Source organism: Solanum dulcamara, chromosome 9, assembly GCF_947179165.1.
Source record: "Solanum dulcamara chromosome 9, daSolDulc1.2, whole genome shotgun sequence".
Taxonomy (NCBI): Eukaryota; Viridiplantae; Streptophyta; class Magnoliopsida; order Solanales; family Solanaceae; genus Solanum; species Solanum dulcamara.
This window is the reverse complement of record NC_077245.1, coordinates 783,462-801,894: the sequence shown is the minus strand read 5'-3', so window position 1 is coordinate 801,894 and position 18,433 is coordinate 783,462. Positions and strand designations below refer to the sequence as shown.

Genomic DNA, 18,433 nt, shown 5'->3' with positions numbered 1-18,433 from the left:
AAGTGATGAAGATTGCAACGACAATATGAAATTCTTGGAGAAAATGGTGAACTGAAACGGCTATGAGTTTGAAAATCATCAATTATGGGTATGGATAATAATTATAATTTGAAATTTTTTCACCTACAACATTGATTTCAACACATGTAAACTTACTTTGATATTCAAGTCAAAGAAAAGTTTGATTCTTGTTTAATGTGAAACATGAATATATTCGTATACATTGAGACAGAACTCTATAACAATCTATGTATACGTCTTTCAATTGAATGTATACACATTGGATATTTTCTACACGCAGTTGACAATATGTATACAAATCTAATTATATGTATTAATATATTTTAATATATCTATACACATCAATAGCTTCAAAATATACTTATGTCTACTAATAAATGCGAAATTGAATACATATGTATTTGCAATAGATTTCAACGTTCATCACATAAAATGTAGATATAAGCATATATTGGACGTGTTCGATTTTATTTTTATTTTCTTGAAAAAATATCGTGTTGTAATTGATCGAGATATTTAAAAGAAGATAGAAATCCTAAAACTTGAAAGATTGAGGAAAAAAAGGAAAGAAAGAGTAGAAAGAGGGGGAGTTGAAAAAATACGGTGAAAGAATTTGCTAATTATAAGGAGATAAATAATTCTAAATAAACATTTTACTAGTTTTAAGGAGAAATGGTTGGAAGTTAGAAGAGAGAGAGATGATACTAAATATTTTTTATATTTTAAATAATATAATTTGAAGAGAGAGATGGGTGTGAATATAAATTTCCTTCCCTATTTTTGTGCAGAATACAAGTATGGTTATTAAATACCAATTTCTTTTAGGCTTTTATTTGGCTAAAACATGCCATTTTAATCTAAGAGTTGTATATATGTGTCGATTTCTTACTGGGAAATGGGAATCAAAGCAGGTTCTGTAATCTCACAAATGGTGTTCGGAGAGAATATTTTTGTACAAAAAGAGGTAATTTTCAATAGATCCTCGACTCAAACAAAAGACAATAGTACACATCGGAGAATGAGAAACTAGATGACTACGAAATAATACTACTAAGGATGAGAGGAGATGAGGGTAGCCTCTGCTACTCCACATAAAGTGCGATAACACTCGACTATCTACCAACTTTCTACTCTAATCCTCAACTTTCGTACCTTCATAATCATATCTTCAATAAACTAAAATTGTATCATATCATGTCTAATCAATTTTTCCCACCCCAAATTCTTCGAATCTTTTATTTCTCGAGATTTCTTCAATGTTCAGCCGACCTCTCACATCTCTTTACTTCACTAAACAATTAGGATCAATTAAAAAAGCTAAATATCGTCATATATTTAACTGTTTAGAATTCTTAAGAATGGATCAACAACCCGCGCATATACCTTCTCTGTGCCTAGGCTGAACTACATATAAAATACAGTAAAACAGCTGAGTTAGCATAATTAAAACATGGTATAAAACTTGCTAAGGAATCAAAATTTATACGCACAAAAAATTCATGTGCGCAATTTGGAATTAATTTATAAGTGATACAGGATTGTTTTGTGGCACCAAAAAATGAGCTACCATATATTATACATACACTATAAACTGGTTTCTGACCAACTCTGGGGAGAAAGAAAAGGAAACAAAGTTGAAAAAATTACCCCACCACCCCCAATCCAACCATAAAAAACTTAAATAGTAACCCATTCTGAACCAGAGCTTCATTCCCTTTGTGCAGCAAATATGATTTCTTCCTCCTCCACACATCAGAGAAACCATAGACCTGGGCCACCTGTTGACCGACCTTTCTCTTAAGCATCTGTCATAGGGAACCACTTTTCCGGCCACTTTGGGTATGTTCGTTTAAACAAACTCATGCATAACGTGTCATGCTGTTGGAGGACTCCATTCAAGATGCACTTCATTGCCCCTGCACAAAAATCACAACGTCAGCTTTAACTTTTATACACCAACAGTGCAAGATTGTATACGTTGTCAAGTCAGTTAAAAGATAACTACTATAGGCAACTGTCTATAAGAAGTGGGATTAGTCTGGAAAATAAGGCAAATTTCCTGCTGCTACGTGCTTAAGTTAAATCCATGACGAGATACATCCAAAAGGAAATAACAAACAGACTTAAAACAGTTGCACTTGTGTCACTTAGTAGGAGCATGCGACAAACAAGTGTTCATCTAGAAAGGGTCAAATTGTTCGGGCACCCACAAATAGTAGAAAGGCAATGGAATGATCATGCTTGCTGACCAACAAGCTGTAGATAGTTGAGTGCTCAAAGAACCAAAGAACATGTAGAGCTTATTGTTCAAGGAAGAAAAATGGCACAATTCAAGCAACAGAGCAAGCGCATTTGTTTTTTTTCTCTGATAGGCTTCCTTGGCCACAGACCCCATAATCAAGGGGAAAATGATAACCTTATGCATGATTAGTACAAATAACATCACGCATTAATGCACAAAAACGAGGGAAAATTCTAACACCAAGACAAACTTTTTTCCCTCTTTTTTCTTCACTTTTTGAGGGGAGGAGGGGATATGTTTGGATAGAAGAGTGGACAATTTCTGCATATATCTCAAGAAACTTCAAGTCACATTTCAGAGACATACCATGTGTACCGACAGGTTCCTTGATGCGACCACGACGACCACACTTTGACCAAACTTCAACAGGCTACAAAAGGTCCAGGAAATTTGTTAAAAGTGAATAGCATGACAAATAAGAAAACAGAAAAGTCAATTGTTTGCATACCTTGAACCATCTGACATCCTCTGGGTTATGAAACATGTATCTTACAGTTGCTTTCAGTTTTGATACTCGTTGAGGGTAACTGCAACATAGATGACATATCTTGTGAAAAAAAAGGTTAACAATATCACCTACTAGCTCTCTCTACAATCAGTTTTGACATTTCTAGGACTAACAAAACCCTCCAATTCTAAAATAAAAATGATGCAAAAAAATAAGTAGAAAGACACTTCATTTAACTTCTCCAAGATCCCAGCTCGCATAAACAATTAACAAGATTTTTTGGTTGACAAATTACATGTCATGATATGCCTAGTAAAAAAGCATAACGGTTCTGTATTATGGTACTAAGTAGGTTCAGTCTATAAACCAAATTTGGCCAGAAGAAAGACAAAAAACAGATCTAAGTTGTTCAGAAAGAAAAGTTCCAGAAATAAACATCTAAGACATCTCTTCCAGTGTAAACAAATGAAAGCATATAACAACCAAACAGTGAAAAACCTAAAATAGAAATTCAGGCAACCCCACCAATACTTCAGGGCTAAAAATGGTGGATTGGAAATGGAGCTATAATCACAACTCTAGCAAGCGTTATAGGTAGAGAAGCTGATCAACTAAACAAACCTAAAATAGCAATACTTCATTATACTGTCATCCTTAAAAATCAGACCCCTCCTACACAAACGAGGAATTGATTATCCAAAGCCACCCATTAAAATGTCAGGGGAAACTTACCCGGTTAAAATAATTTTCTTTAGAATAATCCTATCTGGGTCAATACTTCTCAAAGAGCCAATGGCAGCAACAGTGGCAGGAGTTCCATCGTCTTTAATCTTCAGGGCAATTAAAGGAAGGGGAGGAAATGAAATAGGAGCATACACTGAAGCTACTGAAAAACGCCCGGGATGGAGAAACCTCTCCATTTTTTGCTTATCAGCGTTAAAACTATCTGAAGAAAATATCGGCCTGTAATCAGGGGGGAAGGGCGCAGAAAGAAGTCAATGAACATTAGTAACTTAACCTGGCAAAAGGCTACAAAGATTATTACACAAAAGAAAAGGACCTTGCAACAAACTGGCGAAAACCAAGATTGAATATCATCTCTTCTTTAGCTTTTATTGGAGCAGTGTAACTGTCATGCTTTTTTAAGCTGCAAAAGGAAAGCTACTTAAGTCCTTACACAATCACACATAAAACCACTAGGGAAAGAAATAAGGGGGAAAATATTACAAAAGCATATAACCAGATGAGGTACCTGAAGTGGAGGACAGAAATTTTAGACTCATGCTGCATCAGACCACACAGGGTCACAGGCATTGTCTTCGTTCCAAGATTTAACTTGTTTGCCACACCAATTGGAACTTCCTGTATATGAAGTCTTGCATATGAACCAGCCGGTACACATTCATCAATGTTCTGTTCCATCTCTCGGGCTCTAGACAGTACATGCTTCTGTGTCCTATTAAAATTGTCAAATGCAAATATTCTAGCATACTCTTGAGGTAGAGATTCCTGCAATCCCATCCAAGATCTAATGCAATTAGATCACGTCCAGAGATTTTTCTAGACACAAATTATTCAATTAACAGAAGAAGTTACTTTGGGGTCCCAGGAGGAAGTTCTGAAAGATTTAAGCCCTCTGTACTTGGCAAACCGCTTCCTAGCAGGGACATCCAATGGAGTATCAACTTCATCAGGGAATTCTGTAGGCAAAAGCCGCAACAAAAAGAACTTCAAAGAATGTTCTCCGAATAACAAAAACGTAGGAAGCTGCTAAGCAGTGGAAATTCAAATAAGTACCTTCATCCTCAGCATGTGCTTCTTTAATTTTTCTCATCTCGTCTTCCATTTGCTCCTTAGTCAGGTTCTCACCATCCTACACAATACATAGGTCCAGCATCCAACTTACAAAACACACTTAGGGAGGGATATCTGTGATTAAACTGCTTATGTATATTAACATTGCTTAGAGAACTCAAATGCTTTTGTATTCATAAGCCAAACAGTCAGCAGTCAAAATCAGATACAACCGCAATAAAAAATGTATGGAAAGATTAAATAAACACATTGGACTACAAAATAATTGGAAAATATTTCAACATAAACATGGCATGTATGTCCATCGCCTTAAAACGCCTTTATTTACAATAACAAGTATCACTGAAATGTAAAGATAGACTCCACATTTTGTTGTGTAAATTCTACATATTTTGTTGTCCCCTCAAAAGCAACTACGGAAAGATCTGAGGCTGCTTATCCCTTCAAGTTAAAATGGTAGGCTTAATCACCAAGAATTATAAGTAACATATATATGATTCATGGAAATTACCACCATTAGCTTTATTGCAATCCTTTTTTTCATGAGATATGTAGTTAACATCCTGTATTTTCTGTTCCCTTTTTGATCATCCGGATTAATCTTATCAGCTTTACTTACTAAAATGCTACAATGCCATAAATGAAAACATATAGTCCTGTCTATGTTGATAAATAGGTATACCCACCATCATCATAGAATGAGTCTCAGTTTCTTCATCCGACTTAAGTGATAGAGAAGCCTGGTCATCATCGAGTTCAAACTCATTCATACACCCTTGTCTATTAAAGGCATTTTCCCCTTCGTCCAACACCATACCATCATCTTCTTCATTCTCGCTCTCAGAAACATCAGCGTCCGAATCTTCTACAATCCAAGCAGCCTGCAAGTCAACTAATTATTTCTGGTATAAACCAATATGCCCAGGTTACAATAAAGAATACATGTTTGGGCAAATATTGACAGAAAATGAACCTGGTATTCAGAAGTGCCCTTAGGAAGAGTTTTCCTTTTCAGCTTTCTTTCCTCCTGATTTCTTTCTGCTTCAGCCATTTCTGCCTCAGTAGGCCATGTCTGATTAAGACCAAAATAGACATCAAGTATTTGTACAAATTATAAATGATCACAGAAGAATGGCACAAGTAGGTACAATGATGAGACAAGTGCATCTCCTCATGAACCGAAAATCCAGTAGTTACAAAAGAATTGCACAAGGTAAAATGATATAACACGTGAATTTCATCTATGAACCTTCGTCAACTTCTGCTTTCATAGAATGAACAATAAAATTGTACCACGAATAGAATTATACCTGCTCCCCAGCCAATGGATCAGGGAAATTCTCAACAAGTAAAGGCTCTTGCTTCATAGGGTCAGACATCAAGCAACTGAGGACCTGAATTACATTAGAAGACGTAGCTGGGATAAGAAGCGGAAAAACAAAAAGTATTCTGTTCAAGAAACCATGAAATGTACTACAGCAGGGTCAGGGGAGAATAGATGTTTGCATATCATGTTGCGCCACTCAAGGAGAGGGATTGGTCTTTTCGAAAATGCATCATCCCGAAAAGGGGGAAGAAAGATGACAGCTGCACTAGGAGCACATAGCTACAATGTCATAGGTATCCCATTATTTGAGTACAAGTGTATAACAAAACTTATGGTAACTTGAGCATTTGAACCTCTATATATTTCAATATGCACTTTATTTCGTCTATACACAACTTTGAAATGTTGAACTTCGTGAGTAAAATGCCTTCTACGAGGAGCATAGATAATCAGTGAAAGGACAAAGCTGATCAAGTTCATTAATAAATTGTATTTTGGTGTCCAAAGAAAGGGAAGAATCGCGAGACAAGAAATGGGCCCAAAGAAATTCAAGCATAAATGAGTAGATTCAATAGGAAATCACTATTTTACAGTTTTAAATCGCATCTTTATCAAATAATTTCTTCAATACCACAAAGAGTGTCTGTTTAAGTAAAACAAACTAAAAGTGCACCTGTGCCTCATTCATGTCATCAGACTCCATTAAGTCCCCTCCTTTTCTCACATTCAGGGAACATGGATCCTTTAGAAGTTCGATCTTGGATAACTGAAAATCTCCAGCACCTGTTATATGAACCTGATCCAAGAGCATCTAATGTCAAGGACAATTCTTTAGTATCTCAAAGTTATATGCTGAAGCAAAACAATTACCAGCTGATTCACCGACAGGCTACGAGCACGAATATAACCAGAGAGGAGGAGTGTACATTTTCCAGAAATGGAATTATCAGCTACCATGTCGACCTGAAACACAAATAGACGCCAAGAAAGAACTTCATCCTGAATCATAAACTAACAAACTTATCTGTAGAAGTACATAAGCCCAAAACCACAGTTGAGAACAAAGCAAATTCAGAATCGCATGCATTGAAATTAAAGTTGAGTAGACAAAATCATGAGCTATATACATTTCAGTTATTGGGTAGTCAAAATTATGGTCTAGGGCCCTAGGCATGAAGAAATGTAACAATGTTGGGAGAATAATTGCTTTTGCTCCCTTTTTTCCTCGGTGAATATACTTAATCTAAAAAGCTCAAAGAAAGTTTTACCAGCCAGGGGCCTTGAAAGGAGATAAAATCTGTCAAAAAAATGGGGAAATGGATGCCGGAAGGTCCATACCTTTTGAGCCATTAGATATGGCCGCTGATTACGCCAACGAGGTACTGAGAACCTTTGCTCCTTAAAAAGCCACAAGAACTACAAACAGCAAACCATGACCCAGAAGAAAAAGCAATGATTTCATAAGTTAATTAGACTAAGATAGAAATAGGTCAGAAGACATCTAGCATGCAGCTGTTATAAGCAATAAAACACAATCTCCAAACCATTACCTTATGCAAGTCATCCTTTGTATCTGCTGGATAGAACTTGCAGTCCTCTGGAAACTCAGAAGCCAGGCTAGCTGTACACACCTTCTTTGAATCATTTTTCTTTTTTAACTCACTGGGCAGATCCTAAAACACAGAAGAAAACTTGTTCAAGTCTCAACGCCTTAAATATTTACTAAACCATTCCCAAGAAAATGAAAAAAGGTCTTTCTTTCAGGGAAGTATCTTAATTCTTACACGAATCAGTACTGCAGTACTAGGAAGACCAAGGGCTCTAAAGACCGAAAGGCAGTGAGAGCCAAATGCATCTATATAACAATCTTCTTCATTAGAGGAACTTGCAGATGTGACAAAAGCAATCAAATCAGCAACCTGCAATTGCCAAAGCTTCAAACTAAAGCATCCTTGATGAAAAGAACTTAAGAGCAATCAAAACCTGGAAATACTTCAGAGCACATATCATACCTTGGCCATCTCCATACAAGCCAAGAGATCACCATGAGGAGCTTTTAAGACCTAGACAAAATAACTTACTGTTAAACTTCTTCAAAACATTCTGTGAAGAACAAACAAGTCAAAGCAAGGAAAACCATTTAACTATCAACTGACAAACAATTCATAGTATGCTGCCTCTGATATCAGATTTGACACCAAAAATGTGATATGAAAATTCATTTTTAGAGTAATTATGTTGTTTCTTTGGTATTTTGGTATGGCACACACATGCCTGAACCCTAGCATCCTTTTACTCGTATTCTTAAGTACAGTCAAAGCACCTACTATCCTATAATGTACTTCCCTAGCTTGCTGATGTTCTATGTAAGGTTAGAAAAGGAACCGAGATTTTGCTTTTCGAACTCTCTACAAATTTCAGAATCTTCTTAATACTATTCAGTAATGTGTTTTACTTACTTATGGAAAGAAAAATCTGACATATCACTCCATCCCGCAGAAGTCAGTTGATTTATTGATTAAACTTAACAAAACTGTGTTTGCAGAGATAGTTAAGCTTCTGTTTCTGTTTGCTCATAATATGATACTTTCACCTAAATTAGAACCTGAGACCGATTCAATAATGCAAATATTCTCCTTTTGTGTATTGTTTAATAACTAGTAATAGATAAAGGGAGTTCCCACAATGCACTTCCTACCGTTGCTCTCAGCTTATATTCGGAGGAAGCAACTGCCGGAAACACAACACGAGTTCCATCTGCAGACAATAGCTTCAGGAGATCTTGTTCAAGCGCACCAAGGTCAACTGATCCGGATAGACCAAACAGAAGCTGTCACATAAACAATCATTAGAAAACATTGATAAGTGATAACAAACATCTTCCTTCTCCACTCCAGCTGACCATGGAATAGATTACAGATAATAACTGTTTTAAAACCAATTCAATATTACTAATTAAATCTTTTACTCAACAAAACAGAAAAAAAATAATCTTCCAGTTGATAACTTGTTTATCTATTTTTCAAAATTTGAAAATCTTTGGTCTTATTCTTAGTTAAATGAGTGGAATAGACCAAATCCTAAGAAAAATTGAAAATGAAGCAAGGAAAAACCTTTTTCATTTTATTCTTCACATCAAGGATTACGTCCGGGATAGATAGGAATCCAAAGATGAAGAAAGAAACAAAAAAAACAAAGAAGAATACTTACAATAACTCTGGGAGGACTATTTGATCCACATGAAGCTCTTTTTTCTTTCAAAAGAGCATCTCTTTTCTGCTCCCTCATCTACAAAATTACATTTTTTAGAATATAACACTATGGGGTAGTTTGGTTCGCAGACAAAGCTATCCCGGGATTCTAGTCGTGCAATTACAATACTGGACTAATTTATCCCACCTCATAACCAAGATTAAGGTTGGGATTAAACTTATACTCTTCAACCAAACATAGTATAATTTTAATCCCAATCTTAATCCTGGTATATCCCACCTTATCCTGCATACCAAATGACCCCTAACATGATAACTCGATAACCCAGAAAGCAATAAACTTTTTCTTACTTCTATAATCTATCAATCCCAAACTAGTTAAGAGTCAGCTAAACAGAAAAAATTAAATTGATAATAAAAAATTACCATCTTATTACGCTGAAGCCGAGCTGCCCGAGCTCCCTTAGAGAGATTGCGATCAGGTTTCGCAATTCTGCTCTTATCTAAACGTAACCAAGAGATAATTAATACATAAATTAAGCAAAAATAACACAATTTAGAGAAAAAAATTGAACCTTTTGTAGAAACTTTGTGAACATTGCGAGATGACTTTGACGCGAATCGAGTTTTGTGAGCCTTGTTTACTTGAGCTCGAGAACCTCCCATCTTCTCTACGATTGAGCAAACAGCAATCAATTTTTCTCTAACAATAAACCCTAGCAGCCCATCAGCTAAAGCCAGCAATCAGCTCAGTAGGGTTTAAGGTTTTTTTATTATTATTATTCCAAATTGTTTTGATATATATGTGTATTTTGGGTAAAATTACTGTTTCCTCCCATATAGTTTGATAATACTACAAATACCTTCCTTAAAGTTTAACAAATATACAAATCCACCCTTCTGAAAATAGGAACAGTGTGGCACAATTCTATTTTCTATAATAAAAATATAGTATTTCAAACAAATAAAGAAAAAATCGAGTATAGTAAAATTAGTATATATCAAAATGGTTATATGTTGGCAATTTCTTCATTGTTTGTTTCTTTTTGAGTTTTGGGTTCTGGGAAAGGTAATTATAAAGTTCTCTTCTATTTAATTTATATTAAAATTAAAAAAAAAGATGGTAAATAAAATAGTTTTATATTGATAAAAAAGCAAGGTACTATACAAAATTAAATATGTATAGATAATATATTCACTAATCATGGTTAAACACTTACTCATTCTCTTTAAGTACTTTCCTTGTTCATATCATTTTTTTAAAAAAAAATAAAAATATTAATCGGTTCAGCTCATCTTACACATACTTCGATTAGTTTCAGAAATTCCTACTATTTCTTAGTCAAGCATCGAATAATTATATCGACTAATTTTTAGACAAATAACAAAAGATCACGTAATTCTTTTACCTTCAGTGAAATTTTTGTTCTTCATGATCTAATTTAAAATTCGAAAGTACGGATTCAGATGCACAAATTTAACTTAAATTAATTTAAATATCTAAAAATAGAGTTATAAAAATATGTCTAAATTATGGTGGATTATTTGGAAGAAAATGAATGCACGAATTTTGAGAACAAGTTGAATATATAATGATTATCTCATTAGTGTTCTTTTGGTACAACTACCACATAGTCATTAAAGTTTATTTCACCTTCAATATTGATGTTGAACTAAATCACTTTCTAGTTGCGGACGTTATAATGTCGCAAATTTCTCAATCAATTTTGATTGAAATATCCAAAATTGATTGAGCATATCCGGTACGTATCCCACGCCCATGTTATGTCAACACTGGCGCAGCACCAAATTAAAGAGTCTGCGCGACTTAGGTCTTAAAAGGCATTTTTGGTTCAAGATGAAACCACAAAAAGAAACGAGGAAAAACTCATAGGACATGGCAAAAATCTATATTATCTATCCACACTCCCAACTAAACAATGTTAACAATTCAACATTTCAACTTCAACAAGAGCCTTCCTAAGCTCTACCGTTTCTATAAATAAACAGAGGAAAAGAAATTAGGCAAAAAAATTACACAGCTAAAGAATAATTTGGCATGCCCCTTTTTCACTTTCTAGCTCTTTCAAAACTGTTTAGCTAAATCTCAAGGGCAGCAAAGAATACCATCACAGAATCACAAGGACATAGCAGAAACAATTTGCCGGCCGCTCTTTGAGATTCTTGAACAAAACATAAACATCAGAAGTACAGATGATAACAAGAACAATCTAAAGTATGTCCTAATCTCCTGCATTCCCAGCTCAAGCACCTCCATTTTCTTCCCGTATCTACTCTTCCTTTCCATTAAATAACCGTTCAGATAATCATCGATAGAAACCCACTTCTCGAAACTGGATCCAGTTGCATTTGGATGAAGTTCCTTCATCTGGACCCCGCCGAAACTGAACAATGTAAAGAATGCAGCAGACCAGTCATTGAGAACTCTCTGCAATTCAAAGTGAAAATGGCTGAGCATTATGACATGAATTGAGGAAGACAGTTTTACTCCTGTCAACACTTATTGTTGGGAAAAAAATAGGACACATGGCAAAGAAAATGCATCATCTACGAAACATAATACTCCCCCTTCATGCATTTTGTGTGAAGGTGTTTGATTGTGTATGGACCATGGAGTTCAAGAATTTTGTGGCTACAAATTATGTTATTAAAGGTAAGATGTGAAATTTAAAGTTGAATTGTTTTTATGGTTCTTTTTCAGAACAGACTAAAAAGGAAGGAGTGTTACATAAAAATTAAAATGGAACAGAGGGTATAACTTACATTAAAAGTAGTGATGTCAGTGGGATTGAACATCTTAAAGCAGTCCCTTGACGAGGCTGTGCCATCACCATAGATCTGCCAACCAATAGATACATGCATCATGTATACATATCGGTCATTGAATTATCACTAAAAATGCTTGACATTGAAAAAGGACTTTAACGGATATAAATTGATAAAAATGCAAAAACAAACCTCGAAGGTGAAAGACATGGGCACTCTTGCAATATCATACATGTAATCAGTTGCTGTCCCATGAGCTAGATATCTGTATTAGTGACATAATGTTATACTTGAGGTAAGGAAAATTTACATCTAAAGCTAGATAATAAGTGAATGGTGACCCTAGTATTTACTTCAAAGAGGGGAAGACATCAGATGTGCACGTTTTTCATGCCTAACATTGTGATGTAACTTTATCATTATTCCTCTATCCATAAGTGGCCTAACATCTGTTTTTAGCAGTAACACAGAATACATTCACTGCTAGATAAATGGTGAGCATATTGCATATATCTAACAGGAAAGCACTTGTGTTCCTTTCTCAAGCCAAGTAGCTAAACATAAAAGTCATGAGTAAGTGATACAAACCCGACAGAGCCTCCGCCAGATCCAACTAAGCAACGATCATTCAGTTGAAAACGATTCAGCTTTTCAAGCATTAATCTCATTCTCTGAGAAGGTAATCCTTCCGGAGTCGTGTTCTTGTGATCATATGGCATAAATAGAGCCTGAAAATAATTACATGAACAGCACAGAATAAGTATTTCATTCACAAAGAGACTAGAAAACATTATTATTCTTTGAATAGAGATGAAGAAGATAATTCTGTGATCCTGAAATTTGATTTTTAATATACCAAAAACAGTAAAAACATCATAAACATGAAGACAATAATTTACTCCTGACATACGTCTATTTGTTCACTTTGACCAGTTAATTTATGAGAGTCGATACTCACAAATTTTCAAATAATTAAAGTTGATCATCCTATTGTAGTTTGAATTAATGACTTTACCTAAACAGAATCTTGGGAAGATCAGGCACAAGCTATAATCTATTAAAAGGAGCTGCACCTTGCAAAATGTCTGGGAAAGTCCTACAAGGTCTCCTCTATGCCCTAAATTTTAAAATGAGTCACGAGGAAAGCTTGTAAATGGTATCCTTATTATATGCAGAAAAGTTCAGATACGCAAACAGCAGCAAGACATACTAACAAAAGCATACTTGCCTCCATTCCAGAATGCACGTTAACCCATACATGTGGTTCAAATGATGCACATATTTTCCGCATAATTTGTGTCTCGGGCTCACTAAAAGGGGCAGACCCGGGATTCTCTTCATAGGGATCATAATCCTGAAAAGGAAAGATCAAAGGGACAAAGAGCTGTATAAGCACATAGCTGCATCAATTTGAACTAGTAAACACAAACAACATATACACAAGAATCCAGTAAAGCAATGCTAATTTGGTACTAAGTGCAAATATTACTTTAGCACCACCAAGATGGCATAAGTAAAAACCTACAATAAAAGGAATACAGCCTGTCCATACACCAGTAAAGAAGACACAATATCTAAACACAACGAATCGTCTACCAATGGAGTCTAAAGACCAAACCTTCTCTTTCTTGCCCCAATCCACGCTCCAATTCCGATTAAGATCAACTCCTCTTCCTGCCAAAAAAAGGTTTGAAACTAATTCTCTTGGTACTTCTCTATAGAGTTAATTTCCGTGATCAGATTGGCAAGATAAATAGCTATACCATTTCTTCTTTCACAGAGATCCCCTGCTTCAACAAGTTTACGCCCATTCACATTCTCCATTGGAATAACCTGATTAGACGAATAAAAGCATTCCCAAGTAACATTAGTTTTCAAGAGAATTTGGTTACTCTTTAAAGTGATAAAGATTTCAGAAAATGACTAATTGAGAATCTCCTAGACAAAATGCTTCAGTACATTGGAGGATGGGATCACAAAATCACACCAGCATCAGCAGGTGTGCACAATGGAAGAACCTCAAAATGAAAGGAGTTCTGCCGGATTTTTTAGAAGGGTACTAAAAGAGCTGAGAACCTAAACACTTGAACAGGGGATGAATGTAAATATAGATCCTGTTCAACTAGGAGTGGTTTAATTCTCTGATTCAACAACTTAAATATAGATTCACAAATATGAACTACTCACATTATTTGACTGTGAGTTTCAAATAGACTAGGATTTTACCTTTATGACAAGCTTATCAAGCGTGTTATTTAAATTAAGCGGGTAAGCACTAGATAAGAATTCCTCTTCACTTAAAATGGAAAGAATCCGCAACGCGAGCTCCGTAGTAATGAGCTCCCTCGCATGCTGGCCAAAACTCTGGAACACAAGCAATTTATCTGTCAAAAACACCAGCAATGACCAATCTGAGATTTTCTAACTAAAGACCAAATCAGTATAATGTCTGGAAAAGCATTTACCCCATAGTCTTTTCAAAGATAACACTCTACTTCCCCTCCTCTCTCATTTTTCCTTACAAGTTAACTATCTTAACTAGGAAACCCTGGGAAGGTAGTACAATATTCTAAAGTTAATAACGGACCAGAGAAAGTAAACTTACAAGAAGGATCCTAAGCTTTGACCTGTCATCACAGTCTTTCTTGTTCCGGCAATAAGTAACTACAGTTGTTTCTGCATGATACCCTTTGTTTTGAGTGGAAAATGTCTCCATCTGCATAAATATGAATTAAGATGAGATATTAAGAGAAGATGCATATTTCTGTAGTTTCAATTCAATTTTCCCAAGACAAAAGTTTGAAAAGGTATAAGATAGGGGAAACTCACAGAGAGCTTGCTTGGGTGTCTATGGACCAACGCTTCTATCTCTTCCAACAAAGCTCCCCTAGAAGATACCATAAATTAATATATTGAAAATTGAAGCACAGATCACCTCACCACCTCCTCCCCACCCCACCCCACCTCCCATTTTTTTTTTAAAAAAAAAATAAAGTACAAAAGCAGTGGAACAAGTAAGGACCTTTCTTGATCCATAACATTTAAAGTTCAGCAATCAAAATTGAGCCTCTCATACAGCCTTTTCCCACTAATATCTATAAAGATTCACTTCAGTCAAATAAGATGTTAAGCTACTCACATTCATTAACATCACCAAAAATTCATTGTGAACTAGAATCTCCTAGCCCACCTTCATTAAATTCCAAATCAATCAGCTACCCTCAATCCCAAATCAGTTGGAGTCGGCCTCAGTTGAAGAAAGTTCTCACCTTTCTTAATATAGTTGTATCAAAATTGAATTAATTGCACAGCTTTAATGAAACTGATATCCATAAAAGTTCATTTCCACTCTTAAGAAATTCAACTACTAACCTAATTACACCATTCAAGAATCCTAGTTACCACAAATCACTACCAAAATTAGATCACAAAAATCAAATATTTACCTTGTATGATAAAGATCGTGATTGATGGGAGTAATAGGAATCTGCGTGGCATTAGAATTTCCATTGACAAACGAACAACACAGGACAATCAACACAACTCCAAACAAGATTAACGGCGAAATGGGTAACGAATACAAACGTCGGCGACGACGAAACCCCATTTATATTACAGATACAGACACCAACATCCGGTGATTTTTGTTGTTTGATTCAACCCCAAATATCACCTCTTTTTTTCTCGACAAGCCCAAATCTTTTTGGTTTCTTCACAACCCCAAAACTTAGGAATTATTAAAGAAAAGAGATGCCGGCAGTGATGGGAAGAAGACGACACTGGTCAGGGCGTCATTGATTTGTAGAGATCAACGGCTATGATTGCTTGGTCTTTCTTCTCAGCATGTTCCCATTATTCATGATCCAATCCCAGTATCATTGTCTCTTTGTATTTGGCTGTTTTGGGGCAATTCAGTCAATTGCTATAATGTTTGCATTATTTTTTGTTGAGATAAACTATTCTATTACCTGCTCTTTCTTTTTTGGAGAGCTCCTGGTTTTTTTTGTGTCAACTATATTAACTATTTATTAAAGAGATAAGTGTCAAAAATATATTTAATTTATTTATTTATTTAAATTTTATATTTAAACTATTGAAAGTGTGAATTTCATACATAAATTATCACTTATTATTTTGAGAAACACAAAACTCTCACTACTCTTTCTATTTTTGTCAAAAACCTTGTCACATAGCATTTCACATTGATGAAATATTCTACCATAACAAAAATTAAAGATACCATTAATATTAATTAAAAGTTAAAGAATAAAGTATTTTTATCCCAAAAAAAAGAAATTATTTTTAAAAAAAAATTAAATATTTTTCTTAGCCACTCACCCCCCCCCCCCCCCGCCCAGACAATCCCCGTCCTTTTATATTTTAAAATTTCTTATGTAAAATATTTTAAAAAAAATTCATACTTCACCCCCTTTTCCGCTCCTTTCTAAAAAATGTTATAATTTTTATTTTTTTAAAAAAAAATTATACCCACTCCATCTAACCCTCCGCTATTAATTTTTTTATTTTTTATTTTTTTACTTTTTTTTCATTTTGAGTTAGATATGTACATATTTTTTTAGAAAAATATTATTTCTACTTGCGTACCAAATATAACAGAAATAAAAATTATATTTTAAGAAAAGTCTTGTCGCAAGTAAAAAATACTTTTCTAGAATCATATGTGTATATCTAACACAAATGAGATTTTTTTTTGGAAGCAGGAGATTGGGTGGTGCGGGGTAGAATTTCTCTTTGAAAAAATAATTAAAATAATAACTAAATTATTATTTGAGGGGGGGTGAATTAAGAATTCTTTTTAAAAATCTTTTATAAAAGAAATTTAAATTTTTTAAATAAAACTAAAAAACATTGTGGGTGGGGGGGGGGTTATGGTGTGAGCAAGTGGTGGAGTGGATAAGAAAAATATTTTATATTTTATTTTATAATTATTTTTTTTGGAAGAGTGGGAGGGGATAGTAATACTTTAATCTTTAATTTTAACTTTTAATAATTTGTTTAATTTTTGTCAATGTGAAATATTTTGTTCAAGTGGATTGTGATGTGACAATTTTTTTTTAAAATGAAAGAGAGAATGTAGTATACACACCATGACAAGAGTGGAATAAAAGAGAGAGATGTGTTTCTCAAATTAATAAATGATAGTTTAGGTATGAAACTCACACTCCTAATAGTTTAAATATGAAACTCAAAAAAGGAAAATAGTTTAGGTATGTTTTTGACACTTATCTCTTTATTAAAACATATTTTTAAATAATTAGATTAAGAATTTGAATACAATATATATAATACATAAACATGTTCTTTAATTTTGGACTTATTTGACGTTTATATCCTCTAACTTTGGGTATGCATAAGTAAATACTTAAAGTCGCATAAAGTTGAACAAGTAAACACACGTGTCTTACTTGGCGTCCTACGCGACATCCTACGTGGTGTATTATGTGTATTATGTCATGTTCAACTCTATACAAATTTAAATGTCTACTTGCACATACACATAAAGTTAGAGGGCTTAGATGTATTCTCCCATTCTTACCAGAGACTTCTAGTTTAAGTTTTTGTTGAAAACTCTTAAATACCTCCCCGTCACAAATTAATTGTCATGTTTTGCTTTTTGAGATGGTCAATTTGATTGATCGTTAAAACAAAATTTGATTAGACCAACTTAATGTTTTGTAAATAAAATTTAAATATTCAAAAACTGTATGAAAAGTAGTACAAATTGTAATTTTTTCTCGTGTCAATTTGATAAAAATATTAATCAAAATTTACATAGTTTGATTTTCAAAAAGTAAAATATTACACTTTTATTAAAGTAAGTGATTTTTAGAAAAGTGCTTTTGAAAAAAAAAACAATTTTGTTTAACTAATTTATTTAAGAAATGATTTTGATGAGTAGATTGTATTTGGCTAATTCATTTAAAATGAACACAAGTATATTAGTAATATTAGAATTAAAATTAATAATCCTTGACTTTGTTATAGCATTTATGCAATGATAATCAATGTGTTATTATACAGAGTAATTAGATGTTTCTTATTAGGTGATTTTTCCTAATATATATTTGCTCGTAACTTACATGTAAAACAAGACTTTATTAAAAAAAACATATGAGACTAGAAATTGCATTCCTAACGCGCTTTTTTTATGTGTTTATCTATCGTAAGGGTATTTTCGATATTTTTCGTCAAAACAAGAAAAAAGAAGTCAAATCCATCGCTGCCCCTTAAAGTTGACACCAAGTTTCACTTAGATACTTTAACTGAGCGATGTTCACTTTAGACACCTTATATAGGGTTTCGCTGTGTCATTTTAACATTTTTTAACAATCAACTAAAATTACACAGTGTGTGTAACACACTCGCGAATGATCTGACACTATAACTAATCAAAAAAGAACACGTGGCATTTGAGTGCAAAATAATATTTTAAAAATACATTATAGAAAAAAAACTAAATTTCAGCCATAAATAATAATAATAAATACATATTTCTAAAC

General features: G+C 34.0%; 2 protein-coding genes across 2 annotated transcripts; both read right to left on the bottom strand.

Moving 5' to 3' along the window:
• Positions 1 to 1,487: 1,487 nt before the first annotated feature.
• Positions 1,488 to 9,890, bottom strand: LOC129902723 (uncharacterized). The gene is made up of 21 exons (XM_055978099.1): positions 9,701 to 9,890; positions 9,552 to 9,628; positions 9,124 to 9,201; positions 8,612 to 8,743; positions 7,926 to 7,976; positions 7,698 to 7,832; positions 7,464 to 7,586; positions 7,252 to 7,329; positions 6,784 to 6,876; positions 6,587 to 6,709; positions 5,897 to 5,980; positions 5,560 to 5,658; positions 5,273 to 5,467; positions 4,569 to 4,644; positions 4,368 to 4,471; positions 4,024 to 4,280; positions 3,832 to 3,918; positions 3,504 to 3,734; positions 2,772 to 2,850; positions 2,630 to 2,693; positions 1,488 to 1,937 (listed from the first exon to the last, which is right to left on the bottom strand). Exons 1-21 carry the CDS (start codon positions 9,789 to 9,791, stop codon positions 1,819 to 1,821), a joined length of 2,376 nt encoding a protein of 791 aa, XP_055834074.1. The 5' UTR covers positions 9,792 to 9,890; the 3' UTR covers positions 1,488 to 1,818.
• Positions 9,891 to 11,068: 1,178 nt separating this feature from the next.
• Positions 11,069 to 15,814, bottom strand: LOC129903909 (uncharacterized). Its single transcript, XM_055979431.1, has 11 exons — positions 15,359 to 15,814; positions 14,742 to 14,799; positions 14,518 to 14,628; positions 14,139 to 14,276; positions 13,676 to 13,745; positions 13,531 to 13,586; positions 13,141 to 13,266; positions 12,501 to 12,640; positions 12,105 to 12,177; positions 11,910 to 11,984; positions 11,069 to 11,574 (listed from the first exon to the last, which is right to left on the bottom strand). The coding sequence occupies exons 1-11, from the start codon at positions 15,517 to 15,519 to the stop codon at positions 11,263 to 11,265; spliced, it is 1,320 nt and encodes a 439-aa protein (XP_055835406.1). The 5' UTR covers positions 15,520 to 15,814; the 3' UTR covers positions 11,069 to 11,262.
• Positions 15,815 to 18,433: the final 2,619 nt, after the last annotated feature.

Bases quoted from the DNA above. Each gene is read 5' to 3' on its own strand.
- LOC129902723 (XM_055978099.1), bottom strand. From the start codon at position 9,791: ATGGGAGGTTCTCGAGCTCAAGTAAACAAGGCTCACAAAACTCGATTC. The intron at 2,694-2,771 runs GTATGCAAACAA...GACCTTTTGTAG, and splicing joins AGGATGTCAGATGGTTCAAG to CCTGTTGAAGTTTGGTCAAA. The intron at 1,938-2,629 runs GTATGTCTCTGA...ATTTTTGTGCAG, and splicing joins GGAACCTGTCGGTACACATG to GGGCAATGAAGTGCATCTTG.
- LOC129903909 (XM_055979431.1), bottom strand. From the start codon at position 15,519: ATGGGGTTTCGTCGTCGCCGACGTTTGTATTCGTTACCCATTTCGCCG. The intron at 12,178-12,500 runs GTTTGTATCACT...TCACTAATACAG, and splicing joins TCTGGCGGAGGCTCTGTCGG to ATATCTAGCTCATGGGACAG. The intron at 11,985-12,104 runs GTTTGTTTTTGC...ATTGGTTGGCAG, and splicing joins CCATGTCTTTCACCTTCGAG to ATCTATGGTGATGGCACAGC.